The sequence below is a fragment of the Microtus pennsylvanicus genome, chromosome 8 (assembly GCF_037038515.1).
Source record: "Microtus pennsylvanicus isolate mMicPen1 chromosome 8, mMicPen1.hap1, whole genome shotgun sequence".
NCBI lineage: Eukaryota > Metazoa > Chordata > Mammalia > Rodentia > Cricetidae > Microtus > Microtus pennsylvanicus.
Window position 1 is genome coordinate 16,526,420 of NC_134586.1, and position 21,509 is coordinate 16,547,928.

Genomic DNA, 21,509 nt, shown 5'->3' on the forward strand with positions numbered 1-21,509 from the left:
AGAAAAGAAAGATCTCTTTCGTGGATCAGATCCTCACTGCTCTGGCCATCTCCAGAATTAGATCTTGTGGTCACTACTCACAGCTTCCTTGATACCTGCACTGTACCCAGCTTTAATGATTATAAAAGTTATAAAAATCATTACTATTTTCTGGACAGTGAGAAAACATTTCAACATCTGGCCCTCTACATGCCCAAATGTCTTTTAGTTTTTCAGGACTGCCAATTTCTCAAATTCTATTTTGCTTTGCCTAATGTGGAGAATAAAATAAAAAATACATTTAGAGATGCTTCTGGTGTTTCTGCTCATTTTATTTTTAAACACTGATGCCTAGATTGATTTGACTGATTTTGTTTTTAAACATTGATGCCTAGATTGATGGATAAAAGGGAAATATGTCCAAAAATTCCAACTAAAATAGCCATGTCCAACATTCTTAGCCTCATTTGCCTATACACTTCACTGTGCCCTGATCCCTCTCTCACCTCCTTATCTTTTACTTGTGGAGACATCTGAATTCCATGCAGCACAACACCCAAAGTCCAGAGATGTCAGCACCCCAGCCCACAGAAAAACCCTGCTAATGTTGGTCACCTTCCTGTTTCTGTGTCCTGTTTTTTTCTCTTCTACTTGTTTCACAGGCTTGGAACTCTTGACATTTGGGAGAAAAATACAATTGCTTTGTTTTTTGAAGCAACTGGACTTGATTTTTCTCTTAGGCTATACCTCTTTTTATAAATCCTTACAACAGTGAGCTAAGACAGGCTTTTCTTTCTGGGATGTGGTACTCTAGATGCAGGTCCAAAGATACAGAAATGCTTGCTTTATTATTAAACATAATTGTCAAAATTCTTCATAGTCTAGAGCAGTGCTCTCAATGTTGCTAATGCTGTGATCCTTTAATACACTTCCTCATGCTGTGGTGTCTCTCAAGTATAAAACTATTTTCTTTGTTACTTCACAATGGTAATTTTGCTAAGGTAATGAATAGTAAGGTAAATATCTGATATGCTGGATATCTGATATGTGGTCCCTGTGAAAGGGTTGTCCAATCCCAAAGGTCCTTCATACTGTTCTTAAATTTCAGTGTCACCGATATGAGAAAGGGAACTTCTTTAGACATCCCACTGATATTCTGATGGGATATTAAAGGTACAGATAAGATTGCAGTGTTCTACCCGTAAGTGTGTCTCTGAGGACATTATCTTCTCAGTCACTTTCTAAAATATAAGCAACAGGAAAGTTATAGCCAAAGCATATACCCAACAAAACAAAAACACAGCAACGGGAGCATAAAAAATGAGACCCATGGCTCTCTAAAGCAATGCAGGAGTTTTTGAATAGGATTTTCTCCCTAATTTCTTTTTCAGAAAAATCTTTTGGAAATGTAAGAAGGCTCCTGGGTTTTGTAAGCTAATTTTGAATGCTGCTACTTTGATATGCCTATCTCTGAAGTAATGTGTAAGATTTAAGAACATATTTTTGAAATGAGTACTTTATAAATCTGCATATAATGTATAACTTTTTTCGTGCAGAAGCTAAACATTTCTTCTAAAGATGTCCCAAAAGAGTGAAAAGTGATAAGTTGTACTGACAATATCGGAGAGACAGGTGGATGCATGATATTTAATTTATTTTGTGCCTTTGCAGCCAGGTGGATTCTGCAATAATTTGAACACTGACTGATTGAAAAATAAAACATGTTGAATAAGAGGAAACTGAGGTATCATTGACCAGGGAACCTAGATCTCTGTAGATGTGAGAAAAGAGCAGGCAAATCTTGTAGTGGGAAGTCAGGTTAATATAGAAGACAAATGATTAAGCAAAGGACACTGTTGTAATTGAGAAAAACAACTCAAGCCAAATAGGAATTGTTGGGGAAAAGGCAACTGAGGGGAGGCCTGTGTTCTTCAAAACCAGAATTTCATTGGAGACCTTGTTAGAAGCTAAAGTCTTTTGATACTATCCCAGAATATCTACATACAGATAAAAAAAAATGGGGCCTAGTGTTATGTCATTTCAACATGTTTTTAAATTTAATTTTTACAGTTTGAGGAATGAAGAAATGAAAGTCACTCATGCTAAGTATATTTGATTCAAACTTGTTACCTAGATTACTATAAATGTTGGCGTTGGAAACACTCATGTTTCACGTCTAAAAGAATGGTTTCATTTGTTTAAAAAAAACTGAGATCTAATGAATGTGTGTGTGAGAATAATGACCTTTAGTCTTAAGTGATTGGTTTTCGTTCCCAGAAGAAATAAGTCCCTTCTACTGGCTTTCTTGTTGAGGATATTCTTGTTAGTCTCTAGAAAGAGGTGAGTGTTGCTGTTGGTCACTTTCTTATACTTGTTCCTGCTGCGAATTATCATCTTCATTCCTTATATCGGCAGATGACTCGGGAATGCTCACATGAGACTGATCATCTGGGTTCTGAATTAGTCCATCAGCTTCTGTATGGGTAAAGAGCAGATTATATGGGTGCAGACAGAAGACTCTAGTCTTATTTTCCCTCTCTGATCTTTTTTTTTTTTTTTTTTTTTTTGGTTTTTCGAGACAGGGTTTCTCTGTAGCTTTGGTGCCCGTCCTGGAACTAGCTCTTGTAGACCAGGCTGGCCTTGAACTCCCAGAGATCCACCCGCCTCTGCCTCCCGAGTGCTGGGATTAAAGGCGTGCGCCACCACTGCCCGGCTCCCTCTCTGATCTTAACACCTAAATCTGTTCTCCCATGACCTATCTGTCTCTTCAACCTCGCTTTTCTCACATTTTTCTAAATGCTTTCCTCCTCTTTTCATAAACCAATAATATAAAAAAATCTCACATATGTGTTCCTGAGAAAAATATCTCCTTAAAATGGACAAAATTAGGTTTATCCTACTTTAATTTAGCAAGAAGATGTTTGAAAATTAGGAAGTAAATTAAGAAAAACTATTAGTAGCATTGATATAGTCTGTGATAGTTTGGGACATTGTACTGACTTGTAGCCTGTGTGTTTGCATAAGCTCTTTTGAGCCCTGTGCTTAAGTGAGCACTGGAATCTGAAGGTACTTGAGCTGTACAGTGGAATCCTGGAGGAGAAGAAAAAACAAAACAAAACAGAGTGGTGGTCCAGACAGCATTTGCTGAGAAAATAGGTCACTTTTTTTCTTTGTTTGTTTTGTTTTTATCACGAGAGGTATACAGTTGAGTACAGAAATGCACAGAAAAATGACACAGATCCCTATGTCCACACATTTGTTCACAAAACTGAAGTTTTTGAAAAAAAAACACAAAAAACACTGGAGAAGAAGGAAGTTGTAAAAACTTTTTACAACCACTGAGGAACCACTATCAAACATTTCCCACATGGCCTCATCTTGCAGCATTTCTCCTGTAAGGCTCTCTTAATGAATTTGTTTGCGCTGCTCACAGTCTTGGGACTAAAGATGGTGGCAGATTTCTGAAGTGTGAATGGGCTCTGGTACTCATTCTTTCCTTTACATCAAAATGATGACAAGAAGATACTTGAGCAATAGTTCTCAACCTGTGGGTCATGATCCATTTGGCAAACGTCTATCTCCAAAAATTATTTACAGCATAATACAAAATAGCAGCAAAAATATAGGCATAAAATAGTATAAAAATTATTTTTGAGGCTTACCGCAATCTGAGGGACTGTATAAAGGGTCAAAACATAAGGAAGGCTGAGGACCACTGCTCTAGAGAATCAAGAAAGACTGAGGAAATGAAGAAATAGTTGAAGGATGAGAAAATTGGGTTTTCCTTTCTGTTACACAGGTGAGGGGGTGGGATTTTTCATTTTGGACCCCTAAGAAATAAAAACAGATTACTTTAAAAGCTAAATCTCAAATCTCCAGAGCTCACTAATATCGTACAGGGTAAAGTGACTTTCAATTTCTACCTATCCTACTATGAAAACGGTGGTCAATCAGACTGTTCTGCTGGAAGAGGGGAAGATGTAAGGCGCTTGGTAAGTTCTTGCTATTTTAAGTATCACTTACATATGTCAAATTAAATGATCAACTTTTTATTGCTTGCTGGCAACCCCCAAATTACCTGCTTATTTTAGCTAAAATCCCGTATATTTTGTATTTTTTATTCTTTTGAGACAGTCTCCAGTAACTCAGATTGGCTGAAATCTCCCTGTGTAGCTGAGAAGGACACTGAACTCCTGATCCTGCTGCATCCAACTAGCTAGTGATGGGATTAAAGGCATGACCCACTCACTGTTTTACTGTACATATTTCAGTATTTAATTTAGTGTCTGTTTACACCTTTCTTTCATTAAACATTTTTTTTCTCTTCCCATGTTGTCACAGGTGGTGAATCTAAAGGAAAACATTTGAGGAATGTTGCTTTGTATAAGACAGTATCTTCACAGTAGTCTTCCTCTAGCTTCGCTGTTTCCCCTGCAACCTGACAGTATAGCAGGATCTCCTAAGGAATAAAACTCTTATTCCTAATGTTTTGGTCATATTTATGTTTTTGTATATTTATTTACATATTTATGTATTTTCTTGTGCAATTTCAAATGTATACTAATACTGAAAACATGTCAATGTGTGGTGAGGACAAAGGTCAATTCTTCACAGTTACCTCCTTCTATTCTCCTTTGCTCTCATCATCATGGTTTCCTTTCCCCAAACACAGCCACAAACATCCATATCCAAATTCTCATACTTGCATCAATGCTCTGAGGTGAGCTCAGGGTCACTGTGAATAGGACTCCTCACATCCTGGAGGAGACTCTGTTGTTTCTCTAAAGTGTGTGGTGGAGGCTGAGAGAATCTCCCTTAATGAAGTGGCAAAAGAATGGTGCCTTTGCAATGCCACTGAACTCATGACTGTCACAGCAGGATGTCCTACACATATTTTTCCTCTTCTGGCTCTTATCACAGCAGGATACAGTGTGGAGGAGATTGTCAGTATGCCATTTCTAATGGATATGGATACAGCACTGTTACTTGAATGATATTGTTGAAGGAACACTCTCCAAGCAATTGACTCAAATATAAGAATTTAAATTCTATCACTATATAACTTTCTTTCTTGGTTGTTGTAGTTGTAAAATTAAATGTAACTGTGAGTTCGCATTTCTTTGACAGAAACTAATTTATGCTCAACTATTAATTGATCTCATAAATTAAGTAATGATCAATGCATTAGTATAGCACATGACCAAGTAGTAACACAAGATTGACTTTCAGTCTACCCAGTTACAACAATTATCCTAGCATAAAGGGATGTAGCTTTCATCAGAGCTACATTGGTGAAATATATATGGGCTAACATCTTTTGTTCTCATTAATAGAGTTAAAAATATTAAAGAAAAGAGCCAAGGAATCCACAACGGAGTTTCTAATCTAGAGGAACAGAATACAAGAATCATGAAATGAATCATTTTGTTTTGAATCATAAAACTTCTTATAACATGCCTTCGTCCTACTTATTTTAGAATGATTCATTAGACTGGCTTTAATTTGTTTAGGAAATATGTCTTTCATCACCGCCACTATTAAAGATTAATAAAAATTCAGCACTTGATTATCTGGTCTAATATAGCCTTTAAAAGATTTGTTCTCTTGTATTCTTAGTTTGCCATGCAGACACACTTCATATGCTTCTAAGTTTAAGCTTTAGTAAGGGAACTTTGTCCACCACAGTCTTGACACTTTATATTGTCCACTAAACTTGTGCCCTGTACTTATATTCTGTACTGATTTTTCTTATTATCCTCACATATTTTGCATTGAAATTTTTTACACTAATTATAGTCAAATTCTTCATTTCTAAACTAATCTCTAGAGTTCCATAGAACTCTATAGTTTGATCTTATTTTTAATTCATTTTTATACCTTTTAAAAAGGACTTTTCTGCTTAAAAACAAAAATTTTACACTAGTACTATATTACATGATTTTCATTTCTCTTCTTATCCCTGTCTTCCCTCTAACACCTCCCATACTCTCTTCAAATATATGACCTATTTTAATTAATTTTACTCAGTCACAGAAGTGCATACATATACAAACAGATGTAGATATAGATATAAAAGCTGATGAATCAGTTTAGTGTTGTTCTTATGTATATGAGTTCGGGGCTGACCACATGGTATTGGGTAACTGATTAACTGGTAAGTGGGCATTGCCCTGGGGAGATTTATTCTTCCTCTGTCAGTTTTTCTTAACTGCAAATAGCTCTTATTAATAATATGTGAAAAAAGCTAGTATATTTCTAAAATGTCCTCTTTGGGTACCTGGACCAGTCATTTTCTTCTCGCCTGTTGTGCAATATGTTATATTTAGGAGTTTCCCCACTCATCTCTTCCCTGGAATATGGAAATTATAAATTAAATATCACCTATATGTTCATCAGACAAAATTGAACAGAGATTAGAGAAGAACTGACAGTAAAGACTATGTTTTGGATTATACAAGATAATATTTTTCTTTCAGGATGCATTAACCTTTTCAAGCATTGCTAACATTAAATAAGATTGGGAAAGAACATGAAAGTGTGACATTAGGCAGAACCTGCTGATTTCTTTCAGAATACACCAAGCCAAGGACAACTGATTTCACTGCTGTTCAGTCTGAGTCTTTGGCCCTGGGACTCTACTCTTCTTTTTCTTATTCACATCTGAAAGTCGTTATCAAATTGCTATCTATTTAGGACCATTCACCTTATGATCCCTTACCTCTTAGAATCTAGAAAGACTGAGACTGCAATCATATTAAATAGAGGAATGTGACAGGACTAAACACCTGCTTGATTTCCCACAAATCCCTTAAGCACAGGAAGAACTGAGTATATTGTCATACTACCAGAGAATGGCCAAGTACCAGTATCTCCCTTTTCAAAACATGTCCATTACTTTAGTGGAGGAAAACCTCATTATTATTGTGAGCACACAAAGGTTGCTGAGGTCTTTTTATAATAATCTCTACACCACTTGATCTTCATTAGCAGAGCTCAATACCCAGCCATGCTACAGAAAAGGGGTTTCCTTTAGAATTTCCATCTAGCTTTGATCCCTACTTGTTACATAGCATCTATGAATCTGTGGATTGTAGCATGTTTATCTTTTAATTTACAATTTCTATCTACTTATGAGTGAGTACATACCATATTTATCTTTCTGAGTCTAGGTTACCTCACTCAAGATGATATTTTCTAGTTTCATTGATTTGCCTTCAAATTTCATGATGTCATTGTTTTTAACAGCTGAGTAATATTTTGTTGTGCAAATCTACCACATTTTCTTTCTTCATTCTTTGGTCTAAGGACATCTAGATTGTTTACAGCTTCTGGCTATTACAAATAAAATTTCTATTAACGAAGATGAACATATGCCCTTGTGGTACAATTGAGCATCCTTAGTTATAGGCCCAAGAGTGATATCATTCGATCTTGAAGTAAAATGATTCCTAATTTTCGGATAAACTACTATATAGTTTTCTAAAGTATCTATACAAGATTGCTCTCTTACTTGTAGGTAAACGTTTTTGTTCCACCTTCCAGTTCCAAATAACCAGCCAAAAACTTATTTTTAATTATAAAAGCAAAGTTTATAGCTTTAGCTAGTCTTTAGCCAGATCTTACAACTTAATACATTTATATTAACCTATGTGCAGTCCCAGGCTCATTTATCTCATCTATAAACTTCCTATGTTGCTTCTTGCATGTCTGTGTTGTAAGTCTGGAGATGACTCCCTTTTCTTCCAGCATTTATGTGTCTGAAAATTCTTTATAATTAATAGAGACATCTCACTGCCTGAACAGTAACACAAAGTTCTTCTGTACCGTTGGGGCATCCAATCTTCAGCCTACAGGCCCATAGTATCCGGCAGACTTTTCCATGAGGCAGGAAATTTCAAAGATAGTTCTGCCTATAATGGCAGTTTGTCAGTCATGTTTCTCTGTGTCCTGCAGAATGTCTGGCAGACTCTTTCATGAAGCAGGAACCCTAAAGGACTGTCTTACCTTTAGCAAGTTCAGCAGCTCATTAAAAATAATGTATAAGCTCAATGCCCTTTATTTATGGCTAGAAACCAAATATGAGAGAGTACATCCCATGTTCCTCTTTTTGGGTCTGGCTTACCTCACTCAGGATAGTGTTCCTGAGCAAGGAACTCAGGACCGCGAGGGGTGTACCCACACACTGAGACAATGGGGATGTTCTATTGGGAACTCACCAAGGCCAGCTGGCCTGGGTCTGAAAAAGCATGGGATAAATCCGGACTAGCTGAACATAGCGGACAATGAGGAATACTGAGAACTCAAGAACAATCGCAGTGGGTTTTTGATCCTACTGCACGTACTGCCTTTGGGGGAGCCTAGGCAGTTTGGATGCTCACCTTACTAGACCTGGATAGAGGTGGGCGGTCCTTGGGCTTCCCACAGGTCAGGGAACCCTGATTGCTCTTTGAGCAGATAAGGGAGGGTGACTTGATCGGGGGAGGGGGAGGGAAATGGGAGGCAGTTGCAGGGAGGAGGCAGAAATCCTTAATAAATAAATAAATAAATTTAAAAAAATAATGTATAATTAAAAATTATGGATTAGTAGATAATCATCTATAATAAATAGTCAAATTGTAGTCATGTTAGGTTTTCTAGGTGTACAGAGATGTATTTCAGATGCATTGGTATTATTCAAAGTTTTCAAAGACCTATAGAATATGGCATTTAAAATGTTTTAAGAACTTAGACTTTTCTTTATTTCTTTCTTTTTGGTTTTTTGAGACAGAATTTCTCTGTGGCTTTGGAGCCTGTTCTGGAACTAGCTCTTGTAGACCAGGCTGGCCTCGAACTCACAGAGATCCACCTGCCTTTGCTTCTGAGTGCTTGGATTAAAGGTGTCTGCCACCACTGCCAGGCAAAAGTTAGACTTTTCTTAACAGTAAGACATGTCTTCTTCTGGCAGCACCAATTACTTCAAAGAGTTTGATGGGCACTGAAGAAACTCATTATGGAATTTGCCTTCAGGGTGACAAGGTTAGCTATTTGGGCAAGAAATTGCTCTTGCCTGGACTGATTGATGGTATGCTATATGAACTGGACCTGTAGGACCCATAGAAAAGTGACTTCTGAACATTCCAGAAGGCAGAATTGTCCTTCAGGATTCCTACTTCACAGAAGAAACAAAGAAAGCAACTGGTAAACTTTGCCAGTACAAGACAGAACAGACCTTCAATTTCCTACTTTAGTGAAAAGTCTATCAGATATTATCTGCCTATAGGCTAAAGATGGATGCTCCAGTGTTACACAAGAGCTTTGGGTGACTGTTCAGGAAGTGGTATATCTCTGTAATTTCTAGAACTTTGAAAGTTACTTACCATGCACTTCCTGTTTACTTAGGTAATATTATATCTTTCTGGGGTCTTTCATGAAGTTGAAGATAGTTATTATAGTTTTCTTTAGTTACAATGAAAGATAAATTAGATATAAAACTTTAGACCCACTAAGATAAGAGAGATGAGATAACTTTCATTAATTTGCCAAATGTAAATGGACTAAATATTTTAACTATAATTTTTGCTTGATAACTGTTTTGTATATGTAATTTTACTATGTTAAAGTTAAAACCTCCCTTTTTAATTAGACAGAAAAGGGGAGGTGATGTGGCATGTTTTTCTGTATATATATATATATATATATATATATATATATATATTCTGTATATATATATATATATATGTTGGTGAATAATGCTGTTTCAGCTAATGACTTAGAAGTCTAAAGCCAGGTAGGAAATTCAAACAGAGATAAATAGAATAGATGGAGTCAAAGAAATGTCATGTATCTTGCAGAGGAGAAAGATGCCAACATATTACCAGTAAGACACAGCCTTATGGTGATGCATAGATTTATAGAAATGGGTTAATTTAAGATGTAAGAGCTAGTTAGGAATATACCTGAGCCTTTGGCCAAACAGTGTTGTAATTAATATAATTTTTAAATGATTATTTGGGTCTGGGCAACTGGGAAATGAAAGTGTAGTTTCTGTCAATAGAACTCCACATGCTCAGTATGGTATTTACACACACACACACACACACACACACACACACACACACACACACACATACACACACACACGTACTTTGAATTATTAGTTAAAGAAACTGTAAGCATTCTCGATTGTGAAAGAAGGGCATGTTGAGCTTAATAACATTTTTTATTTGCAATTACAGAAAATAATTCATATTGTATAGAACTCTAGAATTATTTTTCAGAAATCAAATGAAATATATGAATTGTTTTGGTGCTGCTGATGTGTATGTGTGTGTGTGTGTGTGTGCGTGTGTGTGTGTGTGTACTGCTTGTAAATAATACAAAAAACACAATCTACCTGCAGATACTTGTAGGGATAAAAAAACTTTCCTGGCAGATCCCAGAAAAAACTAGGAAACATTAAGAGAAATGCAAAAACTATTCCTAATTTTTGATGCATAGTGCCAATGTGTTAGTTGAAGTAAAATATATTGATGTTGAAGAATACTTATGGCATTCTCTGAGGAATGAGGCTCATCCACCACGTTTTGCATTCCCTGCAACCCCTGCTGAATTTTAAGATAATGGTACTTGGTGATATCCATTTACATAGAGACTAGAGAAGGCAAAATCTTGCAAAACAGTAGAAGAGAATATGTCTTTATTTGCATACTAGCAAATAAGACTTTGACTTTAACATTTTCTGTTGATGATTACAGCTGTGGTAAGTGTATGCGGTGCATGATTCAAGGTTCTTTTGAACTCTTTGAGGATAATACTATTTAATATAACCAGAAGTGAACTTGGCTTTGACTTAAATGTTTCTTTCCCATTAGCATCAAGCACAGAGTGTAAAAGCACAGGGACTTTACTGCCCACCCACAAACCAGGTATTGTTTGAAATTTGGTACAGGAGGTTATAAACTGTAAACAGTTCCTTAGGCTTTGCTCCATGTTTTTCCTAATTTAAAGCTACTAATGAGCACATATTTTACCTGGCTATTGACAGAATTTGCTTTTGGAAATTGTGTTAACATTTCCATAGTACTGCAAACCATTCTGACCTTGTCAGCAGAAAAAACAAAAAGGAAAAAGAAAAAAAATCCTACCCAGTGATGGAATTCCCACTAATCTGGCTGTTCCCCTAACTGGCTTCTTTGAAGAAATGAAAACAAAGGTATTCATCCAGTTTACATAGTCCACCCAGGTTGATAAAATGGACAAGTGAAGATGGATATACATCCTGCCTGTGATAGCAGCAATCTTCAAATACCTTCTTTATTACCAGCCTCAGCATATTTCATCTACTAAGATAGCCAAGTTATCCAATCTCTCATTTTTCTTCTGAAATAGAAAGGTGTCATTCTTCTGCTGCTATGGGGACTTCAGTGCTTTTGTTTTCTGAAGTTGCTATGGTAACATTACTAGACAACGAAACTTACATGAACCAACACAGGTAGACAAATATATAGAAAATGTAACATAGAAGACCAAAGGAAGGATAGTTTGTTTTTTTTTTTTTTTTGAGGTAGGAGTTCTCTGTGTCCTGGAACTCGCTTCTCTGCCTCCCACTGCTGGCTGGAAGGAGTATTATTTAAATGGTCAGTTGCGACTATTTACCTTACAAAACTCTACATAGCTTTACATCCCTGGTTCATTTCCCATTACTATTCCACTAAGTGATCAAGCATCCCAATGAGATGAGACTGCATGGCAAAATGTTCTTAGATGTCATCACCATGGTCCACAGGAAGGTTGTGCAAACCATGGACTCCTTTACTTGCTCTCTGTCATTCTATTTTGTGTGTCTTCATACAAGGTTGAGCTCTGATTGGTTGTCAAATGATCAGTCCACTTAAAATGCTGGGATACTAGTACCATTTAATCTTCAAACAATTCATTTATCCTGAGTTAAGAAAAATGATGTTGTCATAGGCCTGTGTTGACTCTTTGTCAGATATAGCCTTGGTGGAAAGGATGCATCTCCTTGATTTGTAAGAGACAAATGCCAGAAATAGAACAAAACACAACAAAAAAAAAGTCCATAAGAAAAAGACCCATGGATATAATTTTATGTTGGTCAACTATTGATGGTAATGCTGCATGCTTTGGAGTATGGTTAATATATCCAGGGACACACCATTAGAGAAAACTTATTTTCTCATTACCAGTGGGAATTATTTGTAAGTAGCTGCTTGACTATGATTGATATTCCACATCTACATCCCCCTGTAAATGCCAGGACACCTAGCATGAACTTGTGCAGACCCTATGAATGCTACCACAGCCTCTGTGAGTTTGTATGAGCATCAGTTCTGTTGCATCTAGAAAACACTATGGTCTTTGGAGTCATCTATCACCTGTGGCTCTTACAATCTTTCTACCACTTCCGTTCTCTCTGAGCTCCCTGAGCCTTGTGGGGTGGGCTTTGATGAAGAGATCCCATATAAGATTGAATGCTCCAAAGTCTTCTCTGAATGACACTTTCATGGTGGTATCTTCTTGCTCACTGTATTATAAACAAAGTGGTATTTCTTCCCTGCTTTTAAAAATAGTTTAACTTGCACACAAATAATGGCTTCATTAGGGGTTTTTCACACATTCTCATCATTGTGCATCTTTCTTCTTCAACCCTCTTTCACTTCTGTCCTTCCACCCCTTGAAGACCATTTGGTAGTCTCCATCCTCACCCAAATATTTTCCTCATGCTTTCACATCATGATTCCAATTATCTTCTCTTTCTTCTACACACAAATATGTAAGACACATACATATAGATTTAAATCTAATCAAATTCTGAGTATGAGAAAACATATGAGTATTTGTCTTATGAGTCTTCCTTATTTTGCTTAGCACAATAATCAACATTTGCACCCATTTTCCTGAAAGTATGATAATTCTATTATTTTACAGTTGTGTAAAATGACATTGGCTTTATTGTCTCATTGTCTTTTTCCATTCATCATTAAGAGACATAAATCGGCTTAATAGTACTTCAATAAATGTGAATATGCATGTTTATCTGTGGCTCATTGACTTAGAGACCTTCAACTATATAGTTTAGGCTGATTTGGCTAGGTCATATGTATTCATTGCTTTGAGCTCTGGGTTCCCTAGTGACTGAACCAGTTTAGGCCAGCCCTGCAGAAATAAAAGGCTCCTCCTTTCCTTCCGTTTTCAACAGCATTTATTGTCCTTTGTTTTCTTGAAGACAGAAATGCTGATTGGGGTGAGATGGAATCTCAAAGCAGTTTTAACTTGTACTTTATGAATGCTGAGGGTGTTGAATAATTGTTCAAGTATTTACTGGCCATTTGTTTTCCCTGTCCTGAGATTATTAACCCATTTGTTGGTTGGATGATTTTGTTGGGAGTTCATTTTGAGGTTCTTAATGCATTTGATTAACTCTGTCTGTAACATAGTTGGCAGCATTTTTTTCCTCTACTGTGTACTGTCTCTTTACTCTGCCAATGGTCAGAAGCTTTTTAATTTCAAATAATCTCATATGTTACTTTTGGAGTTATTTCATGTGCTATTGGAGTCTTTTTAGGGAGGATTTTGTGCATTTGTCTTTAAGTGATTAACCCATTTTCCTCCAGATGTTAGAATGTATTAGGTCTTATTTAAGGTCTTATGTCCTAGAGTGTATTTTTTACTCATGTAGTGTTTAGTCTTGTCTATGTCCATACTAGGCTGTTTTTTTAAAAATGTGGTTGCATGACATAGTTTCAGATTGTTTTCTGATACCTCAGATCTGCTTTCTGCTAATGATTGTTATAACTATTTGGGGGTATTTGTGTTTCCATGTGAACTTTATGATTGGTCTAGTTGTGCTGGGAATTTAACTTGATTCTAAAGGGAATTGCGACACATCTACAATTTACATTTGATGATACAGCTTTTTCACAATCTTATTTCACTTATTCCTGAGCATGAGAGGCTTTTCAATCTTTTAGTGTCTTCTTCAACTACTATCTAGATCTAAATCTAAATATCTAAAGTATTCCACTTTAGAGTTCTTTTATCTTCCTGACTAGATTTATTTTATTTACTATTTTATTTTGCTTGGAAGTATTATATATAAATGGCATTAATTTTTTGCCAAGGTTTTTTTTAATGAATATACAGACACCTACTGTTTTTTGTGTGCGGAGTTTTCTATTTTTGTTTTGTGCTTTGTTCAAAGTATAATATCTTAGAGTTTCTTATTGGAGGCTTTAGTGTTTTTATGCATAGGTTCACACTATCTGGAAATGTAAATACTATGCCTTCTTGTTTTCCTGTTTTTATTTCTTTCTTTTCAGCTATTTTGCTTGCTAAAATCTTAAGCAGTGTACCAAATAAAAACAATGAGAGTGCGAATGGTTTTCCAGTGAGGTATATGCCCTTCACGTGAAACTAATTTGGTTATTGTACACAATCTACCTAATACCTTTATCTGTGTTTGTAAAAGGGTCTCCTGTAGCCTAAGCTAGTCTCAGATTCATTGTGTATTCATGACTAACTAAGCTTCAGATCTCCCTGCCTTCATCTCCTGCTAAGGTGTTCTTGAATAAGGTTTGCAATAGATTTATTTCATCTGTGTCCTTTAGGGAAATTGGCCTTTAGTTTTCTTTGGTGTTGTATTCTTATCCAGTTTTTGCATCAGGGAAATTCTGTCCTTTCTCTTTCATTTCATGGAATAGTTTGTGAATTATTGCTACAAATTATTTCTTAAAGATTTGGAAGTACTCTAGTGATTCAATCACATAGGTTTTATTTCTAGAAGAATTTTATAATTGCTCCAATATTGTTCTTTGCTATAAATCTCTTTAATTTTTTTATAATGTACTGTTTTAATTTTGGTAAGTCATGTTTCTAGACTTTTATTCTCTCTTTCTAGATCAGCTTTTCCCAATCTCTGGATTGTAACCCTTTTGGTAGTAGCATATCAGATATCTTGCATGTCAGATATTTACATTATAATTCATAACAGTATCAAAATTGCAGTTATGAAGTAGAAATAAAATGATTTTATGATTGGGGTAACTAAAACATAAGGGACTTTATTAAAGGGTTGCTGCATTAGGATGGTTGAGAAGCACTACTCAATATTTTACCACTCTGTGTCATGTAAGTTTTTAAATTTTCCTCTGGATTCTGATAGAATCTATTGGAACTCCCCTCTTATGATAGAATCTATTGTAACTCCCCTCTTATGAATTTGGATCTAATTTTATATTTTTAGAATTTTCTACTTCTGATAATAAAATTATTGTGTAATTAATATTTTGGATGAGCATTACATTTTATGAACAGTAAAACTTGATGCAGGGTACTAGAGATGCAGCTCTAAGTGTGTGTTTGGCATGCATGAAGTTCTGGGTTCAATCTCTGGGATTAAAATCCCACAAATGCAATCAAAAGGTTTGCTAACAAAAGTGATAGAGCCTATATGAAGCAGTGAAGATTTTTGCTTTTCTTAGAAACCCTTGGTAATTGTGATGAGATTCTTTTTTTTTAAGATTTATTTATTTATTATGTATACAACATTCTGCCTCCATGTATGCCCACACGCCAGAGGAGGGTGCTAGATCTCATTACAGATGGTTGTGAGCCAACATGTGGTTGCTGGGAATTGAACTCAGGATCTCTGGAAGAGCAGACAGTGCTCTTACCCACTGAGCCATCTCTCCAGCCCTTGTGATGAGATTCTTAAGCCTGATCATCCACTAAGAGACATTTATCAACTCAGAAGCATGTATAGAGTGCCAGCACTAATGATGACTTCTAAATGACTATACTTGGAGGACATTTGTTTGGGTAATGCAAATGTATGCCAATCTGCATTTATCCTGTATTCCATCTGGGTATAACAGCATCCAAATATGTTCACCCACTATTAATATGATAAAATTTAACATGTTTTCTTCTAATTTTTAAGACTGTTGTAGCAATCAGTCTTCTTCCTTGGAGTCTATAGTGACTGTATATTATTGGCTATAAAAGAGCTTGAGTATTTCATAGACTTTAAGATCTTTTGATCTTGTATATAATCATTCCATTTATTCCACAGATCAGGATATTGAGAGAAACAGGAGAGTTTGTTAGTTGTCAAATTGGTAAATTTCAGCTATACATTCAGGACTAGTTAAAGCACGTAAATGCATTAGAAATATCTTGGGTTGGGCAGGAGGCAAAACTTTTGAAGGAGGAGCCCTGATATTCAGAAACTACCACAACCATTTAGTGGGCTACAAAGTTTCTTGAGTTCAGATATTTAATTAAATCAAAGCCTCATGCCTGTTATTCCCAGAGAATATGATTTTAAATCCCGTCTTTCAGGCATTGTTATATGCTAAGTGACCATGGATCTTTGGTTACCCCAGGTTATATACCTTGGCATTCTTGTGATATAGTTTAGTATATTTTCAGTAGAGCTTTGATATACAGATAGCAGTGATTAAAAATTACTAGCTTTTCAGGACATTGCAATCTCCTGGGTTTTATGGTTGGCCACTAAACAGAAATGAGCTGCCTCTTACTGGTTTTTCTTGTTATCCTTAATCATAACAGAGCCCCAGGGTGCAAGTAATTAGATTATAGTCAGTTTTGAGGGCCTTACTGCCCATATGCTGTCATATATTTTCTTTACCAGGAACACAGATACATAGTCTCTCACAGGGCAAAAGGTGATTGCCCACATATTTCTCACTATGATTCTGTGTATTTAGATAGATGCATATTTATGAATAAATTTATATTGTAAAACAACGCATATTTATCTTTATCTGTATGAGTTACATTAAGAAGCTGCATTACTAAAAACCTACATAAAAGAGAACATAATAAATTTACTTCTTTCTCTTCAATGATAATGGCTTTTATACAGAAGCTTTTCAAAGATTACATATAACAACACAAAGGCAGATGATTATAACTTTAGAAACAGAGATCAATATCCAGAGATACGCAGGAAATTATGTCTGATTCTTCATTGCATTGTCTTTGTTTGGTACATGCAGTATATAAAACATGTTAAGAACGACACACCTAACACAAAACTCATTGATGACTTCTCTTTCGTATAATGCTGGTTCTGAAATGGATAAACACAGCTCAGACATGCTGACTTACTTTTTCTGACTTTTGTACTCATTGTAAATTACCCTTGGAGCTATTTTCATCTTGTTTGAAAAAGGCTGTCCTTACCCAGAATGTGGAGTTCAAGTGATAATCTAAGGTATTTCTGTCCGGAGTGGAAGGGATGCAGTGTTCCTTCAGGACCAGTGCCTTGGGGCGGAGGGTAGCAAGACTTTTCAGCTATTTTATGAAAGCCCAGGAAGTTCTGCCATCAGCATTCACTCCACACAGATAACCCCTATGCTTGAATTTGCATTTTTCTTCTCAAAGCTTATCCTTATGACCTGGAGGAAGTAAGCCAGAAGAACCATTGCATATTTGTCTTAAATGTCCATGAAAGGCCATGCATTACTGCCTAGGCCGCTAATCTGGAGTGGTATAGGAAGTGGTGGCATCTTTAAAAAGTAGGAGAAGGAAGTTGAGTTATTGGAGGTGTGTCTCCAGAGGTGAGATTAGGTCTACAACTGTATTCTTTCATTCTGCTTTGTTGCCTCATGACAGGAGTAGTTCTGCTCCATTACTGCCAGGATGCTCTGCCTTACCACACAGACCCCAAAACAGTGGAGCCGAGTGATCCTGAGCTGAAACATCTGGACTGTGAGCCAAAAATTCCTTCTTGTTAAGGAAATCACCTCAGGCGTTTTACAGTGCTTCCAGAGAACTAACAGGGGAGCATCCTATCTCTATACTGATGGTATGCTTATTTCCATTCTTACTATTTCCTTAAAATTTGCCCATTCTGGCCTGGTTTCATTATCAATATATCTTTCCCATAACTGTAGTGCACTTGTTAGTTTTAAAAAATATAAAGGACAGTGTGATTTTAGGGGACTATAGGAAATACAGAGTCAGTCAGTCCTTCACAATGAATTCTACAAGTTTCTCTGGAGAATTAAGAGACTTGTTATTTTTGTTGTATGCCATCATATGATATATTATTTTCTTTAGTTTAATAACTCCTTAAATAAGGATGACTGTAGCATGCCTTTTACTTACCACGTCACCAGGCTGTGAATTCTGTTTTATTTGCCTTAGTGCCCAAAGTGGTGGTTACAGAGCATATAGTAAGTGAGGAAAGGTGGATAGAAAGCTTTGGTTCTTTGACGCTCATAAAGGAATCAACCTAATGAACAGGAAGAGGTGAGATTAAAGAGGATTCTTTCTGTTCAAAGAAACTTATTTACCTTAACAACAGCAACAGAGACCATGTAAAAGTGCCTCATTCCTACACATGGAGGGACATTCCCAAAGATTATTGAGTAATTGCATTGCTTACATGTAATAGTAACTTAGAATTCTGTGTAAAACAATGTTAAAAACAAAACCATAAAAAAAAAAACTATGAGGGAGCTGTGCTTTGGGGAAGCCAGTTTATAATCCCAGGTAATTGGGAGGTAAGAGGATCACATGTTCAAATCCTGTCTAGACTATATATTGACTTTTAAGTTCAGACTAAACAACTCAGTGAGACTCTCTCACAATAAAAAGTATAAAGGTGGCTAGGCATATAGCTTGTCAGTAAGAACAGTTACAGGGAATGGGTAAGGATCTAGATTTAATTATTAATCCTGTAATAAGTAAAATAAATACAACAAAATTTTTATTTTACTAAGCCTGACCTAGATGATGCATGGTGATTGAATCAGTGAGAATTGCTGGAATGACAACACAAGGGGGACGGATTTACATAAATATGTTCCTATGCATGTGTGTCAAGTGCATATTGATTGATGCAAAGTAAAAGGACTAGTATAATCCCTGTGACATGAACATAGAAGCAGTAATCTCTAAAGAGATTTTAAGACAATTTGAGTACTATGTATCAAGATTTTTGACCAATGTCTACATAGATTTACATATCTGTATTTGTATATCTGTGTGTGTATGTATAATAACATTTCTGTTCATTGATTTAATAATATTTAATAATAATAATCTTTATTAATAATCACATTGGGAAGTACCATATACTAATTCATAATCCTTTAAATTACTATATGGATTATAGTATTGCTCAGAACTTACTCAGTTTGAATGACTAAACTGTGTAGATAAGGCAAAGTGAAAATAATGCAAATAAACTCACCTTTGTTTGTATGTGAACAGATAAGAATTCACCATTTCACTCAATTTGAAAAAAAACTCCAAACTGCTGGATGTAAGGCATGAAGTGTCTGGATGAAGAATAGCTGTGATTTTTGGGAAGAAAGAAACAAGATTTTCAGAAGAAATTATGAACCAAGTCCTGGCACATTTAAATGTTTCCTGCACAGTATTGTGTACATAGAATTTAGAGAATTAATATTTTGAATTTTTAATAACCAATATACAAAGCTTTTAAAAATGTGCATAGTGATATTATAAATTGAAGCATATTCTCATAGACCATGAACAACAGTGTATGGTTTACTTCATCACTCACCTTATTTATAGAAATAGCAACGGGAACCATAGGAAATGGATTCATAGCACTGGTGAACATCATTGACTGGGTCAAGAGAGGAAATATCTCTTCAGTAGATCAGATCCTTACTGCTCTTGCCTTCTCCAGACTCAGTTTTTTGTTGTCCATGCTCACTTTTATGTTGTTATTCATACTGTGCCCACATTTGTTCATGGCTTCAGAAATGTTTATGGTAACTGAAATTGTCTGGACAGTGAATAACCACTTAAGCAACTGGCTTGCTACATGCCTCAGTGTCTTTTATTTTCTCAAGGTAGCAAATTTTTCTAACTCTTTTTTTCTTTACCTAAAGTGGAGAGCTAAAAAAGTGGTTTTAGTGACATTACTGTTATCTCTGATCCTTTTGCTTTTAAACACTGTAGTTACAGTGGGATGTATTCACTTATGGATTAATTCATCTGAAGGAATCATGTTTTATAGTTTGAAGAATTTGACACTACATTCCAGATTTTTTTTATTCAGCAACTCATCGCACGTTTTCTTACCCACAGCCTCAGTGTTCATGTTCATCCCCTTCACTGTGTCCCTGGTAGCTTTTCTCCTGCTCATCTTTTCCCTGTGTAAGCATATTAGGAAGATGCAGCTTAATTTCAAAAGATCCAGAGACACCAGCACTATGGCCCACATGAAAGCCTTGAAAACTGGGTTTTCCTTCCTGATTATATATGTAATATATTTACTTTTTATTGTTGTAGAAATTTCAAGCCTTGGATTGGTGGAGAACATGATGATCATTTTGTTTGACTACTCTTCTGGATTAGCTTTTCCTACAAGTCACTCAGTTGTCTTGATTCTGGGAAACAGTAAGCTGAGACAAGCCACTCTTTCTGTGCTACGGTGGCTGAGATGCCATTCCAAAGATATGGACACCTTGGGTCCCTAATTAATTCCTGCGTTCATTATGTAAATTCTTGAGAATGATCAATCAGTTTACAGAAACAAGTGATCCAATAGGGGAAATGGGAAAAGTAGGGTTCCTTTAGGGGTATATACAAAGAAAGTGGGAGGAGGGTAAAGCGGAATAGCAGTATACAAGTGATCTCATAGAGAATGGGATAAAGGGGAGGTTTTTAGGGAAGGAGGAGAGAGGCAAATATAGGAGGAGGAGCTCGATAGGTAAAATACCATATGGAGGGCTGAAAAAGTCACAAAGAACATGCCAATGACTATAAGGAAACCTAAAATTCAGTATACATATAAACATGCATACATTATGAGTGTGTGTGTGTGTGCAGTTTTAAGAAATTTTGTTATTTGGATGGGCAGCACTCCCTCTAAGAAGTAGTCAAATACTACTTAGAAAAATCCCCAATGTTAACCATGACTAGTCTTCTTTTGAGCTAATAGCCAGGGTAGTCTAAAAGACTCCTGGAACAGAAAGTCTATTGTATGTTTCAGTTGTACCTTTGGTTATTGCCAGTGGTAGAAGGTAACTCCTTATTGCTGAAGATACCACACACTTAGAAACTGGGCCCAGAGCCCAGAGTTGTAACTGACCTATAACCCTCCTCCTTGAGGACTAGTTTTCAAAGTACTAGAAGCCACTGTGTAAGATAAAAGAGGGAGGAAACTAACATCCCTATCCAGCTGTGACACCCGTGAATCGCATCAACAACCACCAGGACACAATAATCCTATGGGTTTGGTAATGGCACACATATCTTGGCAGTAACCAACTATTCTGTAAGATTGTACTTAAAATTCTCTCAACAAGAGACATAACATGCCTGGTCCTGAGAAACTAGCTAACTATTCACCAACTAATAGCTAAGGAAATCATGATTATTGGAGAAGAATCTAAAAAACCATTTACTAAATCAGCTTAATCCCTAACAACAATCTATGAACATTTGTCCCTATACTCACAGATAAATGTAATCTTTACTCATCAAAATTTCTCTTTGCAACAGTTTAAGATCACTATAGCAAA

At 36.0% G+C, this 21,509-nt stretch overlaps 1 protein-coding gene across 1 annotated transcript; it reads left to right on the forward strand.

Annotated features, from left to right (window-relative positions):
- Window positions 1–18,241: 18,241 nt before the first annotated feature.
- LOC142855758 (taste receptor type 2 member 123-like) lies at window positions 18,242–20,462 on the forward strand. The gene is given in 2 exon segments (XM_075982170.1): window positions 18,242–18,255; window positions 19,487–20,462. Coding segments are annotated over 2 exon segments (990 nt in total).
- Window positions 20,463–21,509: the final 1,047 nt, after the last annotated feature.